Source organism: Melanerpes formicivorus, unplaced genomic scaffold (assembly GCF_026170545.1).
Source record: "Melanerpes formicivorus ecotype bairdi unplaced genomic scaffold, bMelFor1.0.p_v2 SCAF_51, whole genome shotgun sequence".
Classification (NCBI taxonomy): domain Eukaryota; kingdom Metazoa; phylum Chordata; class Aves; order Piciformes; family Picidae; genus Melanerpes; species Melanerpes formicivorus.
The window spans coordinates 1,248,610-1,272,496 of NW_027142403.1; the positions used below are offsets into that span (position 1 = coordinate 1,248,610).

Genomic DNA, 23,887 nt, shown 5'->3' on the forward strand with positions numbered 1-23,887 from the left:
GCTGAGCATTGCAGGCTCCTCTCCAAGTCTCTCCACTGCCCACATTAGTGAAATTAGGTTGAGTGGATTTCCGGCTAAAACACTGTCTCTTGGGACCTGCCCAGCTCCCATCTGACTTGCCAAGATTAATTAAATCAGACTATACATCAGTTTATGACCATAGTAGCAGCAACCTCTCTGCTGATCATTTCTTTTGTGGCTGGTGGATTGGTTTTGTTTTCCTTTTTGTGTCTGTTCCACTGCAGATCTTTAAATTAACCACAGCTGACGCCAAGAGAAGAGAAATTGCACAAACACTCCAGGATTCTACTACGGATGCTGGGATTTTGCTTTTGCTGCTTTCCCACTGTTTGCATAATTATTGCTGATATTAATTGTGCAAACAGAACTCTCCTATGCCTTCATGCTAAAGTATTGCCCAGGCTACTCACACGCTGCTCTTTCTCTAGCATTTATCGTGCTTGTGCCTTTCTCCCTGTCTTCTGCCAACTACAGTTTGATCAGAGATGGAACAGAAAATCTGTGCCTCATTTAGTCTCCCATTTGCTCCCAAATATTAATCTGCTGAAAGCAGACCTCACCTGCCCCAGAGATGACTCTGTTCAGAGACATTTTTTGGAGGCTAAGGCCCAATTTGAAATCCCTGACCTGAGCCTATCCGAGTTTTAATGACATTTGCATCCAGATTTGGATCCAGGCTTCACAGCTTGATTCATCTGTCCCAGTCCATCTGTCCCTCTAGCCAGCCAGAAGCCAATTCCAGGCAGAAGATGGTAGGCCTGAGACTGCTGAAACAAGACTCACTTCAGGTTCAGAACTGTTGCTTATATTGTTCCCTTTCCAATTCAAGTTAGCCCGTTGCAGTCAGCCCTATGATGTGTCATATGCAGTGCTAAAATCCTACAGTCCCCCTACTCACTGCTTCCAAAACCCAGCATATTTATGCTGGCCCAGCAAAACACCAAATGACAAAGGAACTGGGTATTCCAAGTGAGTGACTGTGTCTGGTCCAGGGAACTGACTTGCATGATTTCTCCCAAACCCCTGGTGAATTCCTTACTTGCTACAGATGGACTCAGAGTACTACCTGATTCTTGTGAGCCCCTGGTGGTCCTGGTAGGCACAGGGCACCTGGCAGGTCAGCATACTCTTGGTAAACCCTGCAACAAGGTTGTGGGGATGGATGTCCTGACTGCAGGCAGCAGGCAGCAGGTCAAGAGAAGGTGCCCAGCAACTTCTGGAAAGCAGCAGGCAAAGAAGTCTGTTCAGGTTAAAACAAGCAGCTGAACACAGCCACGATACGTGATAGTTTGGGCCTCCTGCTCCTGGGCTGCCTTATCTCTGTTTCAGTGCCATGTATGCCAACTTCAGCTGCTCTAGCAGAGGGAAAAACAACAACTTCTGCCAGTCCCATGGCTGATGACTTTGGTCCAAGCTTGGACCACTGCCTCTTCTTATAATCCTGCTAATTCCTCAGAGGACAGCCAGCTCCAGTTCTGTCACCCCAGCTGCCTTTGCACTTTGTCAGTTTGAAGAGCTAGTGGCTTAGGGGTTTCTTCTCTCTCTCCTCCTGCCATGCTCCTTTCTTTCCCCAGCATCTCCACAGCAATCCCACTCTGCATCACATCAGCATCCCTTTGTGCAGTAGATGGAAACAGAGTAGGTGGTGGGAGAGATGCTCAGGGTGCAAGGCGGTGGGGAAGGGGTTCCGAGGGGAGTCAGGCTCACAGCTCCATTGCAAAGCATCTTTCACAGTGTCTAGACACCAGCTGCTGGGTTGCCATGGAAACTCTCCAACTTTGGCTGATAGGAAGGAGCACTGAGGTCTCCAGAGAAATGGGAGTGGTGGAGGAAGAGGGCGGAGAGGGAAAAGGGAGGATGTTCCTTGTGAATGTGAGGTGTTAACCCTGTTACAGCTACGTTTGCAAATATGTTTGCTTCCTGGAGAATGGGAAAGAGAAGCTTTCCTTCTTGCTTCCACTGCCATTTCCTTCCCACACCACCAGGCCCAAAGGTTGAGACAGTTACATGCCTAGTGCTGGCTGCTTGTTTATTCCTGCCTACTATCAGCACTTTTGGCCCAAACTCTCTGTGTACAGTACCTACAACTAGGCCATTGCATTTCAGCCAGGACTGAGGAAAGCCTACCAGAGTGGTTAGGTTTTCAGACAGTGAGATATCCTTTAATGATGCCTCTCTCTTGGCCACCATCACTGCTCCAAGAAAATGCAGCCCCAGGGAGGACAGGGTGCTTCTCTTTGGCAGCAGTGTGATCTGTGAGAGTGCTTCTGTGGGGATGCTTTGTTGCACCAGAAAGTGATGGGCAAATGGCAGGTTATGGTCGAAGGGGAGGCCAAAGGGCCCTTTTGGGATGAGGGTGTTTGGAGGCAGATGCTTTGCACTGCTAATGAGTGGCCTCATGCTAAACAGTGTCAAAGGTGCTGACCTCAAGGAATCCTACCAGGGCTCCATGATCTTTAAAGTCAGGGAACCTCAAGTAAAGAAATAAGAAGTGACTTGTGCAGGGTCTCCCCAGCCTTCAGATATGGTTAGAGCTGATCTGATTCCAAATCAGTTGCTCAGCTGCACTGCTGTAGAAGAAAGGCTCCCTTCAGGAGAGGTTCCATGATCTTTAAAGTCAGGGAACCTCAAGTAAAGAAATAAGAAGTGACTTGTGCAGGGTCTCCCCAGCCTTCAGATAGGGTTAGAGCTGATCTGATTCCAAATCAGTTGCTCAGCTGCCCTGCTGTAGAAGAAAGGCTCCCTTCAGGAGAGGTTCCATGCTACTAGCCTCTCCATCTCTCCCAAAAGAGAGAGGCAGAGGCAAAGATGCCTCTGCAGGTACTCAGACCACAGTTCTTCATTATCCACTGACTGACTGTCCAGCAAGGTAATATAATGGTCTTTTTAGGGAATATCCAGCTTGTATTGGATATAGAAGACAAAACTGGACATAGTATCTAGATCATACATTCATGATGAACTCAGATCCTTGTGAACATCAAAACCTGTCTCCATTGTGACCTTCACAAATTGGTACAGGTGGTCAACAATATAAGTATCTGTCTGATTTTTGTCTCAATAACAGTTGACCTAACTCAGAATCACAGAGGTATTTTATCCTTGAGGCATCCCAGTGAACAAAGCAAAGGCTTTGGTCTGAATTTTAGAATGAGTGAAGTATGGAGGACTGGAGTGTGGTCACAATAACCCTGTGGTGTACCCAGGGTTGTTGGGTTGCCTTGGCCCTTCATTCCAGCATCTCAACTAGCCACTCTGTATACAGCAGCACTTTCATAGGTGTGACGCCTTGGGCATTCCACAGAGCCCTAATTTAAGGACAAAACTGGAGATACAGCAATCTCAGCAATACCTTCCAACCACCACAGGAAAGCAGGTGGAAGAAAAGCATTCATTACTTCACCTTAGGAAAATCAGAGAGTCACAGAATCACCAAGGTTGGAAGAGACCTCAAAGATCATCGAGTCCAAACTGTCCACAGACCTCATGACTAAACCATGGCACCAACATAAGAATGAATAACACAGAAATTGTTCTTTTCTCCTTCCCTGCCCCTGTTGATTTGACCTAGGTCCTGCAGACCAGAAAGGCTACTTTTTTAAATTCCTCAAATACCTTCTGAGTCTAAGAGCTTGAATATAGAAGATTCTACTTGCTTCCAGCTGTGGAACGTAACAGTTGGCAGCTGTTCTTGGCATGCATATAGGAAAAGAGGATGTGCCTATCTCATGCATTCTTTTGTGTCACCCATGCCCAGGCAGCCAAGAGGGCCAATGGCATCCTGGCCTGCATCAGGAACAGTGTGGCCAGCAGGAACAGGGAGGTCATTCTGCCCCTGTACACTGCACTGGTTAGGCCACACCTTGAGTCCTGTGTCCAGTTCTGGGCCCCTCAGTTTAGGAAAGGTGTTGAGTTGCTGGAATGTGTCCAGAGAAGTGCAACAATGATGGTAAGGGGTTTGGAGCACAGCCCTGTGAGGAGAGGCTGAGGGAGCTGGGGTTGCTTAGCCTGGAGAAGAGGAGGCTCAGGGGAGACCTTATTGCTGTCTACAACTACCTGAAGGGAGGCTGTAGCCAGGTGGGGGTTGGTCTCTTCTCCCAGGCAACCAGCACAAGAACAAGAGGACACAGTCTCAAGCTGCACCAGGGGAGGTTCAGACTGGATGTTAGGAAGAAATTCTTCATAGAGAGAGTGATTGCCCATTGGAATGGGCTGCCTGGGGAGGTGGTGGAATCACCATCATTGGAGGTGTTTAGGAGGAGACTTGATAGGGTGCTTGGTTGCATGGTTTATTTGATTAGGTGGTGTTGGATGATAGGTTGGACTCAATGATCTTGAAGGTCTCTTCCAACCTGGTCTATTCTATTCTATCTTTTCCCTCTTGATGGCTAAGGCTCTGGAGTATGGTTTAGAGAGAGGGCACGTGAGGGGACAGGAGAAAAAGGTCTTGATAAGACACATCCCTTTATTCTTTAGTCTCTGTAGGGTGGCTGCCCTTTGAGGTCATAGGGGAGAAATCAGAGGAAAGTTATGTAGAAGTGAATATACCCTGAGCAGGTCATGGCCAAGCCAGCAAAATACAGTCTTAGTGAAGCAACTGAGAGTGATTTCTCTGCAGCCAGGACATTTCCAGCAAAGTAATTAATTCAGGGAATGAAGCTTTACAGCACTTTGGGGATGGAGGTTTGGGTTTGGAGAGGCCTGGCAGATGCACAGAGAATAGCACAGCAACTGACAGAAGTTTGATAGACAGATCAGATCCTCCAAGGTCTGCCCATCTTACAGCTCCACTGATGAGCCTGGCAATTGTGGTAGGATCAGTAGGGGGATAAAAATGAACTCAAAACCGTGGCAGACTGCTGGCATTTACACATTGCTGAGCTTGAAGTAAATAGGATTAGAGAGGAAGGGAATATGCAGAGCACTAGAGGCTTTGGGTTCTGCATCTGCAGCTCCTTCCTCATCATACAGACAAGCTGTGAGGTTGCTCTCCTCTCCTGCTCTAGCAACGCTGGCCAGGGAAAAGAGGCCAGAGGATAAACTCTCCCATAATTGCAGCAAAAAGGTCTAGAAATTCCTTCAGTACCTCCAGAATTAATGTACTGTTTCTCTGCTCATATTCCTCCCCCTTCAGCTGTCGGTGGCAGGAAAACAAATTGCTGCAGCCCTTACTACAAACCATGCTGCCACCTCCCTTCCCCCAGCCCAAAAGACATGTGCCATTCATAAGCTGCCTGACTGCTGGTCCCCATTATTAAAGCCTAGAAGGCTGACAAATTGGGAATTCATGGAGCCTGTAAGCCTCCAACAACCAGATTGCCATGGAAACCAGAGGCAGCCTCCATCTCCAGCAGAAATGATATCGATCTAGCTGAAGGCAGGGAATTACAATCAAGGAGAGGATATAAAATGTCTCTTTTTGTTCCCTTTGCCATCCTCCCATTTTGTGTTTAAGTGAAGGAGAAATTTCATTCAGAGATCATTAGTTTGTTTCTGTCCATCACCCTGCATACACCAAAGCTCTGCAAATTGGATGCTAAAAAGAAGTGCTTGTTGTCAAGCCTTCCACAGACATCTTGTTGATAACTGTCCCCATCAATAACATTTCTTTGCATCAAAGATATTACTCATATTTCCCACAGACACAGCTGGTGTGCACACACATATGCCTTTTGTGAAGAACAGGGGCTGGAACACAGCTGCTGCTTTCTAGGAGGCATTTCAAGCTCAATGCTGGCCCCATTGAAGCTTCTGGAAACCTTTGCTCTTCATTTCAACAGGAGGAGGTCAACACATGTGTTATGACAGTACAGACAGAGGAAGAAGCATTTTGAACTATGAGCACTTGGGAAATCCTCAATTTGAGACAACACAAAGTGACATAGCTGGTGCAGAGAAACCCTCCCCTCTGCCCTGAATTCCCTGCCTGGGACTGGTTAATCACAGTCCTCTAGGGATGGAAAGATCAGGAGTCATGCTGCAAAACCTGGTAAACAGATGGACATCTTCCCCAGCTCATACTGCAAAGGCCAGATACTCCTTGATCTGTCAACCATCCCTTGAGTGCCCATGAGAAAGCCTAAGGGCTGGGAGCTGAAAAGCCACAGCTTGATTTGAGGTCAGACTGCACTGTCACCTCTTCCATCCTGAGAAATCTCTGTGACCAGAGGTGTGGTGATGCCTGCCCAGTAAGTGCTTAGCCCTTGGTAAAAGGATGGCATCAAGCAGCCCTGTGCCTGGTGCTGGCCATTTTCAGAGCTGAGTTGCACAGCAGGAGGGAAGGAGCTGCCTGGAAAACCATTCATGAGCAGTCTTACTGCCAGCAGCAGTCTTCCCTGTGAAGGTGGCACCAGCTAGCATCAGCAGTTCTGGGTTTAATTCAAATCTGGGAACTGCTTACTTTTTCTTTTTTACTTTTTTTTTTCCCCAAAAGCTCAACTTTGTCTCAGTTTGGGAGGCACTTTCCAGCCCTGGAACTCTCTTTGCACTACATCGAGTGAGCTGGTGTGGCTGTCCCACAGTAGCTATCTCAGTTTAATTGGCTTTTCACAACACCAATTCATTCAGGCGGGTAATGAATTTGACCTTGAGATGAATGCACCCAATGGGGCAGCTGCAAATGCTGGGGAGGCTTCATAGGAGCACAGTGAGGCAGCCCTACAGCCTATGCACAGATGGCTGTGCTGTGGCAGCCCGAGGTCAGGTTGCGTCCTCTAACACCATGGAGCATCAGGTATGTCCGAGTCGTTGATCAGCAAAGGCAAAGCTCCTCCTCAGTAATGTCCACTAGGGTGGAAAAGAGTACCCTTACAGGGTGCTAAGATGGCAATAGCCTGCTTGGTAGGTCTCCTGAGCTAGTGTACAATGACAAGGCTTCTCTCCCTCCCCACTAACACTGCCAGCTATGGGGCAGAGAAGGGCAGCAAAGCTGGAGAGGAGTTTGGAGCACAAGCCCTATGAGGATAGGCTGAGGGAGCTGGGGTTGCTTAGCCTGGAGAAGAGGAGGCTCAGGGGAGACTTTATTGCTCTCTACAACTACCTGAAAGAGGTTATAGCCAGGTAGGGGTTGGTCTCTTCTCCCAGGCAAGCAGCACCAGAACAAGACGACACAGTCTCAAGCTGCACCAGGGGAGGTTTAGGCTGGATGTTTGGAAGAAGTTCTTCATAGAAAGATTGGCCATTGGAATGGGCTGCCCAGTGAGGTGGTGGAGTCACCATCCCTGGAGGTGTTTAGGAGGAGAATAGATGAGGCACTTGGTGCCATGGTTTAGTTGATTAGGTAGTGCTGGATGATAGGTTAGATTCTATGATCTCAAAGGTCTCTTCCAACCTGGTTAATTCTATTCTATTCTATTCTATTCTATTCTATTCTATTCTATTCTATTCTATTCTATTCTATTCTATTCTACTCTACTCTACTCTACTCTACTCTTATCTATTCTACTCTACTCTACTCTATTCTATGCAGTAGCCACTTACACACTATAGCATGCATAGCCAAAGTCTGTCATGAAGCCCAGCTCTGCACAGGTCCACAAAAGGCTATGAGAAACCACAGCTGCCATTTGCAGAGTTACTAAGACTTGGACCAAGGTGGAGCAACCCACACTTTTGGTTTGGGCATTGTAGTTTTGACAGTGGCTGCCACAGAAAAGGATCTTGTCTAAGGCATGAACCCACCAGGCCTGAGCTGCTCTGAAATTAGTCTAAAATTGCACTGAAGTGTAGGAAGGGACACCCCACCATTTCATGCTCATCTGGTCTCCTCAGTCCTCCAGCTGATTTTACTTGTTGTTAAGGTCCTTGGCTCGGGTATTGTCTGGTGGCCACAGAGCCATGCTCTGAGATATCCATGTGAATGAACATGTCTCTCTTACTCTTCCTCTCCTGCTGAAGTTGTTCCACTTCCATAAATCATTAAATATTCATTGGGCCAGAGGAAAACATTCACTCTGTAGACCAGTGGTGAGGGCACTCATCTGGAATAGGGAAGACCAAACTCCACATCCTGGCTCCAGCAAATAATAAATAATTTATACAAAGTGGAACAGCTTCAGCAGGAGGGATCAGGGGAAAATTTGTTCAGCAGCCCAATGGCTTGCTTGAAAAGCTCAGTGGATTTCAGCTTCCCAGGGTAAGGCACAGGGTCATCCTGTCTTCTGTTCCATTCAGGGAGTACCTGACCTTCATGTGCTAGATACTCTAAAAGCAGGCAAAGATTTCTCTTACTACTTCAACTTAAAAATCCCATAATTCCTGGCACCAGCACACTTGGTGCCATGGTTTAGTAGGGTGGTTGTAGGCAGGAAGGGGTTGGTCTCTTCTCCCAGGCAATCAGCACCACAACAAGAGGACACAGTTTCAAGCTGTTCCAGGGGAAATTTAGGCTGGAGGTGAGGAGAAAGTTCTTCACAGAGAGAGTTGTTAGTCATTGGAATGTGCTGCCCAGGGAAGTGGTGGAGTTACCATCCCTGGAGGTGTTCAAGAGGGGATTGGACATGGCACTTGGTGCCACGGTTTAGTCATGAGGTCTGTAGTGCCAGGTTGGACTTGGTGATCTTTGAGGTCTCTTCCAACCTGATTGATTCTATGATTCTGTTCCATTTTCACAAATTAAAGGGTTCTTTAATAAAACCAAGTTCCAGAGAAAAATTCCAGCCCAGCAGGCCTCAGAAGCCCTGCATGGAGACAGCTTGCATTGCAACTGTTTGGTAAAAACACATGTGTGTGTTTTGCCAGAAACAAGGACAGGACATAGTTGCATGCTACATCAGTTAGGATGGGTGGAACTTTTCTCTGTCTTCCCTGATGTGGAAATCAGTAACTAAATCCATCTTTCTCACAGTCATTTGGCTTTAGCCATGAAGAAGTTTTCTACCTTGAGGCACAAAGAAGCATTTTCTTTCTCACTTTGTGTCTCTTTATTGAGTGCAGTGAACACTGTTGGATTAATATCTCTAGAGACCAAGGCCTGCTGTTCAGCCAGTCAGTCCTCTGCATTTCTTCTCTGTGCCTTTCTGCTGGGCCTCGTGTGTGTTTGGGAGAGGTTGTGTCACAGACAAGAGGTCAAAGTCAGTCCCTGTGCCTAGCACCACGTTTGGCCACAATGATAGGTCTCCCAACACAAGCTTGGCAGCAGTGCTGGGGTGGGTTTGTGCAAAGAGTACCTTCATCCCCAAAGATAAGCTTAAAGGTATGTGCCAAAACTGTTTACACCATCGAGGGAACCCTCAAACACTCACCAGTCCCACTGGCTTGCAAACCTGCAGCACCCTGAATGTCCCTGCTGAATAGCAGGAGCTTATCATGGGACATGTGTAGGACTGAGCAGGTGTGGGACAGAGTTAGGATATCTAGGTGACAGTCTTGCCTGCTCATTGTTTGGCAATAAAGAAGGTACCTCCTTTCACTACGCTTTCACCATCTGGATCCCTGGTGTACCAGTTAAATAACAGACTGTGAATGTGGACAAAGGGCCAGACAGAATTGCTGATGGTATAAATCATAGCAGCCCTTCTGAAGATAACCACACAGCAGCCCTCTGCTCAAACCCTGTGAGTTACATCCTTTCTGACCACAAAGGAAAGCAGACAACCAATATTGCAGTGTTGCGCTGAATTTCTTCCTCCCAGGGGAAGAGACAAACAGACCATTTGTGATCAGATCTAGGATCAAGACCACAGACTCCTTCAATTTGCATGTCTTTCTGAAGTGCAGCAAGGCAGGCTCCAGCCAGGGCTTGGTCTCCTGCAGCATATCCCTTGTTTAAGCGCTGATGGCTGAAGATTGCTCTGAATTACTTACAGCACTGATGGCGAAATCACAGGTGAAATCCTAGCCTCATGTATGTTAGTGAAGCTTAGATTTCAGCCCTGTAGCTGCAGCTACAGCTGGTGAGCATTGCCTCCAAACAGGCTGTAAAAGATGGGAGGAAGGAAGGAGGAAGAGGAGCTGAGAAATTCTGAGATAAGTAGCATAGGGTGTCTGAGCTGGAATACATACTCTGATTTCTAAGCCCACACTCAATGAAAGGCTAGAGTACTATAATCAACTGAAAACTAGGCACTTGTGGACTTAATCCATACAAGCTTGAATTCACACCTCACTCTCAGAGGCTTGTGTCATAGAAACAGAATCACAGAATTGATGAGTTTAGGAGATACCTCTGAGATCACCAAATGGCTTGCCTAGAGCTTGCAACCCACCACTGCTCCTAAGCCACTACCACTAAACCATGTTTCTAACCACCACATCCATATGTCTTTTAAACACTTCCACGAATAGTGACTCCACCATTTCCCTGTGCAGCCTGTTCTGGTGCCTGATAGCCCTTTCCATGAAGAAATTGTTCCTAACATCCAGCCCAAACCTTCCCTGGCACAACCTGAGGCTGTTTCCTCTTGTCCTGTTACTCATTGTAAGGGTGAAGAGATTGACCCCTACCTGGCTCCAACCTCCTCTGAGGGAGTTGAGGGCGATGAGATCTCCCCCAACCTCCTCTTCTGAAGACTAAACAAACCCAGTTCCCTCAGCCATTTCTCATAAGCTTGGTGTTCAAAACCCATCAGCAGCTTTGGTGCTCTTCTAAACCAATGAGTGCGCAAAACCTTTAAGAACAGCAGCGGCTTTTAAAAGCACTTTCCACCACCCCAACTTTAAATGACTTTTACTTTATTCCATCTTCCATCTCTCCAAGTGATTATCCAGTAAGGTCTTTGAAACATTCTTCAAAGCTGCTAAGACAGTTCTGCCCAAGTCAGCAGCACTGGGGGTGCTCCTGCACGCTCGTCACAGCTCTCATTTCTGACTTCCCTTCCCCTGTATGTGAAATGCATTGTCAGCTATGGTTCTGCAGCACTGCACCACTTCAGCGCCGGAATTGGGATGCTCTTCGAAATGTCAGGGAGATTTTCTTCTTCATTAAGCCCTGTAGGTTACAGGTAATGCCTGATTATCATTACCAGCATTCCCAATTACTGTGTTTTGCTGAAGGAAGATGGAGAGGTTGAATAGTGTCTTCCACCTTCTGCTTTCCTTCATAATGAAATGAGGACTCATTTGCTATTGCCTCAAGGTACAACTGGAAAGTGTGTGGTCCTTTGAACGCTAGATAATTAGGACCTTATGACCTTTATCTAAGACTTATTTACATTAATCTTTAAGTCTCGCTTTTCCTGTCATTAGAAGAAGAAGATCAGTTTCCTTTACATCTCTGGGCCCTGTCCAGGTTTCCACAGTTCTTTTCCTGACTACTTTGCAGCACTGCAAAGGGCAGGTGTCCAACATGGGCTCATGGCTGCCAGGACCTCAGCTGAGATTTTTCAGCTCTGTTCCAGTGTACCATGCTGATAGTGATGTAGCTCAGGACACTGGAGGTAAAAAGGAAACATTTCCACAGACAACATTCACATTTGGTGATGATAAATCCAAGGTTCTCTATAAGGTACAGGACATCAGAGCTTAGGGACTTTAGCAGAGAATATAGAATGTGAGAGAAAGTCACAGTTTTAGCAACCTGCAAAACCAGATCAGAGTCCCCTTCAGAGAAAGCTAAGCTCAGAATGGCAGCACTCTCCATTATCCATGAATTATGGTTTTTGCTTGGAAGATATCCTATACCACCAAAGAGGAAAGATGGGGAATGAGGAAGCCTCCTTTAAGTCAAGCTTGCACCATGAATGTAGTCTTAAGACACACATTATGGCTAGAGACATGGTAAAACTGTGATGGCTTAAGTAGGTCTTTCATAGGTCTGCTGGAAATCCAGAACTGGAGGGGGAACCTGTCCCACAGAGATCACAGTATCACAGTATAACTAAGGTTGGAAAGGACCTCGAGGATCAAGTCCAACCTATCAACACAGACCCCATGGCTAGACCATGGCACCAAGTGCCACATCCAATCTCCTCTTGAATGCCTCCAGGGATGGTGACTCCACCACCTCACTGGGCAGCACATTCCAATGACAAACAACTTGATCGGTGAAGAACTTTCTCCTCATCTCGAGTCTAAACCTCCCCTGGCGCAGCTTGAGACTGTGTCCCCTCGTTCTGGTGCTGGTTGCCTGGGAGAAGAGACCAACCCCTTCCCAGCTACAACCACCTTTCAGGTAGTTGTAGAGGGCAATGAGATCACCCCTGAGCCTCCTCTTCTCCAGGCTAAACAACCCCAGCTCCCTCAGCCTCTCCTCATAGGGCTGTGCTCAAGGCCTCTCCCCAGCCTTGTTGCCCTTCTCTGGACACGTTCAAGTGTTTCGATGTCCTTCTTAAACTGAGGGGCCCAGAACTGGACACAGTGCTCAAGGTGTGGCCTAACCAGTGCAGAGTACAGGGGCACAATGACTTCCCTGCTCCTGCTGGCCACGCTATTCCTAATGCAGGCCAGGATGCCATTGGCCCTCTTGGCCACCTGGGCACAGTGGCTTGGCTTGTAAGCCTCCTGTCACAGCCTACATTATCTTTGGTTCTCGCAACCACTGCCCAATCTCACAGATCATCATATGGCTGGATAGAACATTTGTGCAGAGCCTTTACAAAGAGGAGAGTTCCCAAGTCCATGTCAGACCTGGATATAATTGCAGTTACCAGTGCTCACTGGGTAGCTGTGTGCAAAACAGGAAGAAGTTGATGTGAATAAGGACTAGGATGAGGAGCAAAACAGAGGAAACATTGCCTTTCTGAAAACATGTGTGTACAAGTACAGCCTTTTCTGGACTAATGTATACAGTGGTTGCCACCCCAACTCATAAATGGCATTTCCAGATTTAAAAGGGGTATCAAGAAAAGCAACTAAGATGCTAAAAAGCATAGAAATAATTTCCTATTAAAACCAACTGGAAAACACTGTACGTGGCTGGGCTAGCCACTAGACAGAAGACAGATACTCTCTATTATGGCCTCTGCCCTCCTAAAGGGAAGAGAAAAAACTGAGGGAGCCTTATGCATTGGAAAAGAAAACCAAAACAGCATTAATGGAGACACTAGTCATAACAATAAAATTAAATATGTACATGCATGCAGGAGGAGGCTCAGGGGAGACCTTATTGCTCTCTGCAACTACCTGAAGGGAGGTTGTAGCCAGGAGGGAGTTGGTCTCCTCTCCCAGGCAACCAGCACCAGAACAAGAGGGCACAATCTTAAGCTGTGCCTGGTGAAGTTTAGGCTGGAAGTGAGGAGAAAGTTCTTCACAGAGTTGTTAGCCATTGGAATGTGCTGCCCAGGGAGGTGATGGAGTCACCATCCCTGGAAGTGTTCAAGAGGGGATTAGATGTGGCACTTGGTGCCATGGTTTAGTTAGTCATGAGGTGCTGGGTGACAGGTTGGACTTGATGATCTATGAGGTCTCTTGCAACCTTATTGATTCTATGATTCTACGACTCTGTGTACCTGTGTATATTCCTGTCCCTAATACATTCCTTTCCCTAATACTCTTTTACCTTCCTTTCCCTTAAATACCTTTTAATTTGTGTTAATATTACTTTTTAACTTCCAAGTCAGTGCCTGGCTGTTCTTTCATTGTTCACCCCTTTGTCTTCTCCTGCCTAACTTTCCCCATGGGGGAAAAGGGAGAGGGGAGAGGAAGACAAATTACACCTGTCCCACTGGGTATTTTGGCTCCGGGAAAACACAAACGGCAACATCATTAGAAGACAGCAGACCTGAGAATCACATGGGAGTAGAGACAGTATTTCACTGCCACAGAGGAGGAAATTCTGCACCTGTAGTGTTCTCTGGAAAACTGTGACATTCCACTTTCCTCACCCTGTCCCTCACATGGCTATTCGCACCAATGCAAAGCAGGCTGTGAAATACAAATCACAGAATCTTAGGGGCTAGAAGGGACCTCGAGAGATCATCTCGTCCAGCCCCCCTGACAGAGCAGGATCATCTACACCAGATCACACCAGAATGCGTTCAGATGGGTCTTGAATATCACCAGAGAGGGAGACTCCACAACCCCCTGGGCAGCCTGTTCCAGTGTTCTGTCACAGTGAAATAATTATTCCTCCTGCTTCCATGGAACTTCCTATGCCTCAACTTTCACCCATTGCCCCTTGCCCTGTCATTGGGCATCGCCAAGAAGAGCCTGGCTCCATCCTCTTGGCACTCACCCTTTATGTATTTATAAACATTGATGTGGTCACCTCTCAGTCTCCTCTTCTCCAAGCTGAAGAGCCCCAGCTCCCTCAGTCTGTCCTCGTAAGGAAGATGTTCCACTCCCTTAATCATTTTTGTGGACTCTCTCAAGCAACTCCCCATCCTTCTTGAACTGAGGGGCCCAGAACGGGACACAATACTCCAGATGTGGCCTCACCAGGGCAGAGTAAAGAGGGAGGAAAACTTCTGTTGACCTACCAACCACACCCCTTCTAATACACCCCAGAATGACATTGGCCTTCCTGGCCACAAGAGCACATAGCTGGCTCATGGTCAACCTTCCATCTACTAGGACCCCCAGGTCCTTTTCCCCTTTCACTGCTCTCCAGCAGGTCAGTCCCTCACCTATACTGGTACATGGGGTTGCTCTTTCCCAGGTGCAGTGCTTATACCCATGTAGAAACAACACAATGCAAAGATGAAGAATTTCAGAACAACTGAGGAGGAGGGACATAACTTGGACACCTTTAAGCACGTTGCAGGTAACTTAAATTTCATTTATATTTTTTGTTTCTGGAGCAGTGCTACAGACAAGAAAATGCTGGCATGCTGCTTTAGTTATTGTTCACACTGGGGCAGCCAGGGGAAGACAACTGTTATTTGCATTGCTTTCCTTGGTTGCCAGGTGTAGCAGCAGAAATAAGCTCCCATGAAACAGCAGCAAAGGTGTGGTGCCTGATGCCAGCTACCCATGGGCCAAGACTAAAATTCCAGTTATAAACTGTGATCCTCTGCTTAGTGCAGGCTGCACTTTCTGGTTGGTACCTGACAATAGATGGGCTCCCTTTCCAAATCTTTATACAACCAGTGCTCCCCAGGTGCAGCAAGTATTGTCCTTCCATCAATACACCAACTGAACTGAAAACAAAGAATTGATTCAACTCTAAACCATAAAAAACTACTCTGTAGAGACCTGCTCCCTCTAAGGAAGTGAAGAGAAGATGGTGCCTCGCAGTGCTCCTGCCTTACAGGATATAGGGCCCTGGGGGAGCTGCTGGCCCGCTTACATGCAAAGCAATTGTCATCTGGCTGATTTTTCGTTTCAGCTGTGAAAATGGCTCCATTGTGATGCTATTTCATCAAGCAGGAGAAAGTATTCTTCATTTCCTAACAAAAGAAGATCCATTTGTTTCCTTGGGCGCAATTTACTCTTTCACATTTCTGGGCTTTGTTGTGTTCTTACCTGACAATCCGAGAGTGCTTTTGATGTGAGAGCTAGGCAGATTTGGAGGTAAGACTCAAAAACCTGGGAAAGTACAAAGAGAATCTGACACTGTGTGATATTCACCTCCTCTTCTCCCCAGAAGGCACACAGTAGCCAATCTTCCTCTGTAGTCTGCTGTGCTGGATGCTGATCTCACTTCAAAGCTGCACTAATGTAAACTTTTCGCAGCAACTTTGATGGAAGCTCTCTGGATTTACGCCAATGCAATCTCGGTTAGAATAAGTCTCATCTCCTCATCCATATGTAATGCACAAATCTTCTCCTACCACTTTTGAATTTTGTCCTGTTGAGTAGGTTGGCATCTGGGGGAGCCTCTCTAAGCATACCAACACCAAAGAGACAAAAGTAACAAAAAGGCCTACAAATAAAAGCCTTGGCAATGATGCTCGGTGAAGAGAACACTTTCTTGGCATGCAAGTCACCAATGAAAAACATGAAGAGAGCTAGGAGATTGTCCTTCTTACATCAATCCCCCACTGCTGCTGAACAAAGCCCACTGACTCATTTCATGCCTTACCCAGATTGGAATCCATCTGCTTTTCCATCTACTTTTCGATATGTTGAGGATTGCTTAGAAACTGACCTCTGGTACAACTGGGAATGCCAGAGGTTCCAGATCAGCAAATAGCGGATACAGGACAGTTGTTTGAAGACATTTCCTAAGCCATTACCAACAGACAGGTGGAGTATGTGGAACTGAGTAGCAAGGAGGAATGAGGGCTGTCAGGGCAATTAGCAGCTGATATAGAATCATAAAATCAGTCAGGGTTGGAAGGGACCACAAGGATCATCTAGTTCCAACCCCCCTGCCATGGGCAGGGACACCCCACACTAGATCAAGCTGGCCAGAGCCTCATCCAGCCTGCTCTTAAACACCTCCAGGGATGGGGCCTCAACCACCTCCCTGGACAACCCATTCCAGGGCTTCACCACTCTCATGGTGAAAAATTTCCTCCTCACGTCCAGCCTGAATCTCCCCACCTCCAGCTTCATTCCATTCCCCCTAGTCCTATCACTGCCTGAGATCCTGAAAAGTCCTTCCCCAGCCTTCTTGTAGCCCCCTTCAGATACTGGAAGGCCACAATAAGGTCACCTCAGAGCCTTCTTTTCTCCAGACTGAACAGCCCCAACTCTTTCAGTCTGTCCTCATAGGAGAGGTGCTCCAGCCCTCTGCTCATCCTCGTGGCCCTTCTCTGGACATGCTCCAGCATGTCCATGTTCCTCTTGTAATAGGGGCTCCAAATCTGTCCTCTACTCCAGCCTTTCCTCCATTCTGGGAACAGTAAATATTGAAATTAGAGAAGAGTAGATTTAGGTTGGACCCTAGGAGGAAGTTCTTTACCATGAGGGTAGTGGAACACTGGAACAGGTTGCCCAAGGTGGTAGTTGAGGCCCCATCCTTGCAGACATTCAAGATCAGGCTTGATGGGGCTCTGGGCAACCTGATCTAATGAAGGATGTCCCTGCTCACTGCCGTGGGGCTGGACTAGATGACCTTTGGAGGTCCCTTCTGACCCAAACTATGCTATGCTATGCTTCTGTGATTAAGAATTGTGCACTTCTCTTTATCTTGTTAGCTGTGCCTTTCCCCTCTTCCTGTCTTTTTTGTCCTGCTCTTAGATGAAGGCAAAAATATCTCCTGGATATAAATGAAATGTCCTTGTCTTGTGTTCATGTTTGCACCAGGCAAGATATCCACAGATAACAGAACACAGCCATTGCAGTAGAATTTAAGGCAGAGGAACATCACCACACAAAAGTAGCATGGTCGGCACGCCTCACAGTAGTAGCAGCCAAGCATGCCATGGCAACCAGCCAACTGATGGCACTGGCTAGGTGCCAATTTTGATTTATTTTTGGCAGCCTGACACTGCATACCACTGTGCCAGCCTTCGATCACAGAAATGATAAGAGATGACCTTTGAAAGCCACGGGGATGACTTCTGGGAGAGGGGGACTGATGGACCTGAAAGAGGATCTGTCTCCAGGCTGGAGGAGCAGTGGGAGTGGCAGGATAGGATAGGATAGGATAGGATAGGATAGGATAGGATAGGATAGGATAGGATAGGATAGGATAGGATAGGATAGGGATAGGATAGGATAGGACAGGACAGAATTGGAATGGAATGGAATGGAATGGATGGAATGGAATGGAATGGAATGGAATGGAATGGAATGGAATGGAATGGAATGGAATAGAAAGAAGAGAAGAGAAGAGAAGAGAAGAGAAGAGAAGAGAAGAGAAGAGAAGAGAAGAGAAGAGAAGAGGAAGAGAAGAGAAGAGAAGAGAAGAGAAGAGAAGGAGAAGAGAAGAGAGAGAAGAGAAGAGAAGAGAAGAGAAGAGAGAGAGAAGAGAAGAGAAGAGAAGAGAAGAGAAGAGAAGACGAAGAGAAGAGAAGAGAAGAGAAGAGAAGTAGAAGAGAAGATGAAGAGAAGAGAAGAGAAGAGAAGAGAAGAGAAGAGAAAGAGAAGAGAAGAGAAGAGAAGAGAAGAGAAGAGAAGAGAAAGAGAAGAGAAGAGAAGAGGAGGAGAAGAGAAGAGGAGAGAAGAGAAGAGAATAGGTTGGAAGAGATCCTCAAGATGTTTGGTAGCCTTTCCCCTTTCATGAATGCCCATCCACATCCATGCCAGCAACCACCATTACTACGTTTGCTGGGAGAAAGGTCAAGACATGGTAAACGTTTTCAAGTCAGAATGAGTAACTACCAAGAGAGAGAGAGGTTTAAAGAGCTGAGAGGATAGCAATGGGATGAAGGTAAGAAAAAGAAGAAAACAGGCTTTGTATCAGGAAACCTTTCCTGTCTGTGGGAACTGCTATGCTGTGATGATGCTCTTTAAGGAGGAAGCAGCTTCTTAATATTCTGGACATTGTGCTACGGAAGGTGTTGCAGAACACAGCCCAGCATCCTCAGAGAGATGGACAAAAAGGCCTATTTAGTCTTTTTTTCTTATTGCATTTCTTTCTTGGATGGCTCTGGGGGCACTTACCCAGCTGCTCAAGCTTGTGACTGGAAGGTTGATATCTAACTGGGACAAGAATTTAGGGGGGGGAAAAGAGAAAATCTATATTCATTAGCATTTCAAAGAGACTCTTAGTCTGACTGTGGCCACGCTCTTTTCATGTTTGCTTTCTGCAAACATTGGTAAGCTGGAGTATTGCTGCATGCACATGGAATAAGCATAAAAAGATGCACATACTGGGCTTTGACACTCAGGCTCTCAAAACTCGTTTAAAAATATATATGTAATTGTAGATTTTCCAACTTCCTCTGTTAGCTATTTATATAAGGAACAGTATCATGTGCAAATGAGTATTAATTCCTGCATTTAAATGGCCACTTCACATGATGTGGTCATGAATGGTTGGCCACTCCAAATGAGAATGGAATGGAATGGAATGGAATGGAATGGAATGGAATGGAATGGAATGGAATGGAATGGAATGGAATGGAATGGAATGGAATGGAATGGAATGGAATAGAATAGAATAGAATAGAATAGAATAGAATAGAATAGAATAGAATAGAATAGAATAGAATTAACCAGGTTGGAAGAGACCTTTGAGATCATCGAATCCAACCAATCATCCAACACCATCTAATCAACTAAACCATGGCACCAAGCACCCCATCCAGTCAATTCCTAAACACCTCCCGTGATGGTGACTCCACCACCTCCCTGGGCAGCACATTCCAATGGCCAATCTCTCTTTCTGGGAAGAACTTCTTCCTAACAGCCAGCCTAAATCTCCCCTGGCACAGCAGCCTGAGACTGTGTCCTCGTGTTCTGGTGCTGGTTGCCTGGGAGAAGAGACCAGCCCCCCACCTGGCTACAACCTCCCTTCAGGTAGTTGTAGACAACAATAAGGTCTCCCCTGAGCCTCCTCTTCTCCAGGCTAAGCAACCCCAGCTCCCTCAGCCTCTCCTCATAGGGCTGTGTTCCAAACTCCTCCCCACCTTTGCTGCCCTTCTCTGGACACATTCCAGCAACTCAACATCCTTCCTAAACTGAGGAGCCCAGAACTGTTCAAGATAACAACAGCATGGGAAAGATACCTGCAAATAATTTAGAATACTGCATAGAAATAAACCATTCATTGATGAATGGTGATTCAAAACAGGTACAATGAAGCAAATTAAATAGCCTGCTACTGTGAATGTCCTAGCTCCAGCTATTAGAGTAGATGAATCTAAATAAAAATAGGATGTTAATTCAAAGCAAAATCACTGTTCCTGTTAAGGAATAAAGCATCCCATGTCTGAAATAAGAGTCAATTAACACTCATTATCCTCTGTACAGTGGATTCACCAATTCACTTTGTCCTATTTTTCCCATTGATGTTTGTACCTTTGCCCAAATATATAAACTATGCAAGTGCAGCATGCAGCATAACAAATTACATTGCACAAATCACATGGCATTTATTCTGCCATTCTTCTCATCACACAAAGTAAGAACAAAGGGCTGGAGACCTGGACAACAAAAAGCCTACTGGGACAAGGCATTTTCAAGGCTTATCTCTAGAAATGTTTAAATGAAGGGGAGTAAAACTAGAAACCCTTCTCTGTTGTGTACATTCAGCTCAGACTCAGGTTCTTGTAAGGCCAGTCCCTTTGTCCATACCTGAAATCATAAATGTTCTGCATGAGCTCCTCTCCCAGTACTTATCTGTCCTTTTGGATATTTGTTCTTTCCTGTTTGTTCACTTCATTGAACAGGAACAGAGGTGCCTGAAGCCCTGAGTTACCTGTGAAGCTGGGAAGCCTAGAGAGTGGGAATTGTAATCTGTGGAAGAGAAGTAGTGGACCAAATGAAATGATGAAGAAATATCAGTTAAAGGGTAAGAGTGGATGCTGAGGTTCTGTAACATTTACATCAGGCACAGCAGACTACAGAGGAAGATGATATGCTAATTTTTGCCCCAACAAGCTAATGAATGAAGAACACCCTGTACAATGTGGAGTCTTGTTGTGCTCAGCATTGCCTCTTGATTGAGTTTCATGTGGAGCCTGCCTCTGCTGTTACCTTTTTCTTGGTTTATGTTCTCTCTCTTTGACAAAGGAAAGAAGGTAAAGACCCAGAGAAAAAGTATCCTTAGGACTTTAATGCATTTGCTCCCAAGCTCAGGATCACAAATCAAACCCAGCTCGTCTTTATGGTTTGTAAACACCATATCTCTGTCCAAAATGCTCACTTTTGCCTCTCAATATTCTTCACTTCTTCCCAGGGGAACTAATAAAGAGAGCTGCAAACATACAAGAGCCAAGAGTTGAAAACACCTCCTAGAGCATACGCTTGCATTCAACCCTCTTCTCTGTCCTCACTCACTGAGCTGTTGGGGGCTTTAATCTTCCCCTTCCCTACTTGATCCTCTTACCATGTGGGTCTGACCCAGCTGACATGTCTAAAAGCTTCATGCAAGTGTGGTTGTCATGGGCTACTTCACATACACAGGCTGGAAGTATTGGTGGGGATGAAACTTCAGGCAATGCTGATGACATGGTGTTCCTGACTCAGATGTGGTTGTACCAAGAATACCATGCATTCACAAGCAGATGTTAAAAAAGATCATTTTGGCTCCCTCTTGACCATCCCACCAGCAAGGGTGAATGTCCTCCTGCTGTATGAGAGCGTGAGATTTTTCAGCTCAAGCTGGCAGGCTCCATTGAGGTAGTATCAGCTCAGGCTGTTTTGTTTCCTCCCTGGAGCTGCCTGTGCTGGTGTGCCTGGGAAGGTTCATTTCTCTCTTTAGCATCTGCAGAGCTTGCAGGGCCCTGACAGGCTCCTCCAAGCCTCTCAGCTGGTTGACACTCTCCTGTCACCATGATAAAAAGGGCTGGATGGCACCTCCACCTAAGGGAACAGGAACCTCAAGAGGAGGTGCAGTATTTCCAAAACCTGTCAGGAATCAGGGAAAAGGGTGTTAAGCAAGAACATGCATCTCCTCCCACCCCTGAAACACAGCAAGGGGATTCCCATGTTAACCCCCAGCCTAACCACCACACCGGCTCTTGCTGGCCAACCTCAGAAGCATCCCCAAGAGACCAAGGGAGGTATCCATTCCTGGAGAGGCCCATTCCCTAGCGAGGCACGCACTCACCTGTCTTCTCTTCGGTTTGGCTGCTCTCCACTGTCTCCATTTGGGGTTGCGCTGTTGCCTTGGCAGTAGCATCCTCTGCGGCAGGGGTGGCGGTGGCAGTGGTGTCAGCAGCAGGCACGTCGGCTTGTTTAGGCTCCTCTTTGTCTTGGGCTTCATCAGCCTTCAAGGACAGCGAGTTGTCAGTGGAAGCTTTAGTGGCACTTTCCGTTTCGGCGGCAGCAGTGGGCTTTTCCTCCGAGGATGCAGCAGGAGTGCTAGCCTGTGGGGCTGGCTGCTCTGAGCCCGTGTCGGCAGCTCCGTCCCCTTTTTTCTCCTCCGCTGGCGCGCTGCTGTCTTTGCTGCCCTCCTCCAGCTGGGCACTGTCAGCAGCAGCCGCTTCTGTGGCAGTGGGAACCTCGCTCTCTTTGTTCTCAGCTGCTCCACCGGCAGGGCCTTCCTCCTTCTTGTCGGTGGCCTCAGTCTCAGATGCTGGGGCATCTCCCTTCTTCTCTCCCTTGAGCTTTTTCCTTGTTATGTGTCCACGGAAGCTGGCCTGGATTTTGGTGGCTGCCTTATGAGCTTTATCTTCTGGTTTGATGCCATCTTGCTCAATCTTTTGGTCTCCATCCTCATTTTTTTCAACCTTTGAAGAAGAACAAGGGAGGAGGGCAGAGAAGAAAACAGGGACATAAGTTAAAGTTTCTCCAGCAGCCCAGACTCTGTTTTTATTTCAGGTGTCCCACATTCCCCACCTGCTACCCAGCGACAACTCTCAAAGCATCCTTCCCATTCAGTATGAGTTTAAAGCCAGGTGGCTCTAATTTTGTCCTAGGGCTGGACAGACACAGGGGCTTTGTAAGAGGAATTTAAAGCACCTCATCATCATCAACGCTGAGAGCACTGTAGCAGTGTGGGAAGGCTTGCACCAGCTGGGTTTTCTCTATTGCCATGATTTATGTTTCCCATCCATTTTGAAGGGCACCAATTTTTTCCCCTCCTCGTTTTCAAAGCACTCTCATGAGGGGGATTTTTTTCAGTCCTTCTACATTCCCCTTTACCTTCAAGTCTTTGTTTCTTTTTAATGACACCTTGTTTCACAGGTGCCTGACTCCAATGACACCAAGTGTTCTGTTCCATAGCTTCCTGGCTCAGAATTGCCAACAGAGAATAGTATCGCTACCCGCTCCACTGCAGATGCATGCTGTCAGACATACTCAGACATGCACAGGATATGCTCCTCTCAAATGCCCTGCCTGCAAGCACTCCAAGCTCCTTACCTCAAGCTTCACACTCACAGTATCACAGTATCACAGTGTAACTTAGGTTGGAAAGGACCTCGAGGATCATCAAGTCCAACCTATCAACACAGACCCCATGACTAGACCATGGCACCAAGTGCCACATCCAATCTCCTCTTGAACGCCTCATGGTTTCAATGAACTCATGGTTTCAATGAAGGAATAATAGGCAGCTTGCTTCATCTAGAGTACTGTGTCCAGTTCTGGGCTCCCCAGTTCAAGACAGACAGATTCACAGAATTACCAAGGTTGGAAGAGACCTCAAAGATCATCAAGTCCAACCTGTCACCACAGATCTCATCACTAAACCATGGCACCAAGTGCCACGTCCAATCCCCTCTTGAACACCTCCAGGGATGGTGACTCCACCACCTCCCTGGGCAGCACATTCCAATGGCTAACAACTATCTTGGTGAAGAACTTTCTCCTCACCTTGAGCCTAAACTTCCCCTGGTGCAGCTTCAGACTGTGTCCTCTTGTTCTGGTGCTGGTTGCTTGAAATAAGAGACCAACCCCCTCCTGGCTACAACCTCCCTTCTGGTAGTTGTAGAGAGCAATGAGGTTTCCCCTGAGCCTCCTCTTCTCCAGGCTAAACAACCCCAGCTCCCTCAGCCTCTCCTCATAGGGCTTATGCTTGAGACCTCTCCCCAGCCTTGTTGCCCTTCTCTGGACACTTTCAAGAGTCTCAATGTCCTTCTTAAATTGAGGGGCCCAGAACTGGACACAGGACTCAAGGTGTGGCCTAACCAGTGCAGAGTACAGGGACACAATGACTTCCCTGCTCCTGCTGGCCACACTATTCTTGATGCAGGCCAGGATGCCATTGGCCTTCTTGGCCACCTGAGCACACTGCTGGCTCATGTTCAGCCAGCTGTCAATCAGCACCCCCAGGTTCCTTTCTGTTTGGCAGACAGGGAACTACTGGAGAGAGTCCAGCGAAGGGCTATGAGAATGATTAAGGGAATAGAGTATCTGTCTTATGAGGAAAGGCTGAGAGACCTGGGGCTGTTTAGTCTGCAGAAGATAAGGCTGAGAAAGGATTTAATCAGTGTTTACAAACACCTTAAGGGTGGGTGTCAAGAAGATGGGGCCAGTCTTTTCACTGATA

The 23,887-nt window shown here is 46.9% G+C and overlaps 1 protein-coding gene across 1 annotated transcript in view; it reads right to left on the bottom strand.

The window, feature by feature from the left end:
* The window catches only part of GAP43 (growth associated protein 43), a 79,125-nt gene that overhangs the window by 12,640 nt on the left and 42,598 nt on the right, over positions 1 to 23,887 (bottom strand). Inside the window, exon 2 of the mRNA XM_068160586.1 lies at positions 21,503 to 22,124. Coding sequence (XP_068016687.1) covers positions 21,503 to 22,124 — 622 coding nt within the window. The remainder of the gene's footprint in view (positions 1 to 21,502; positions 22,125 to 23,887) is intronic.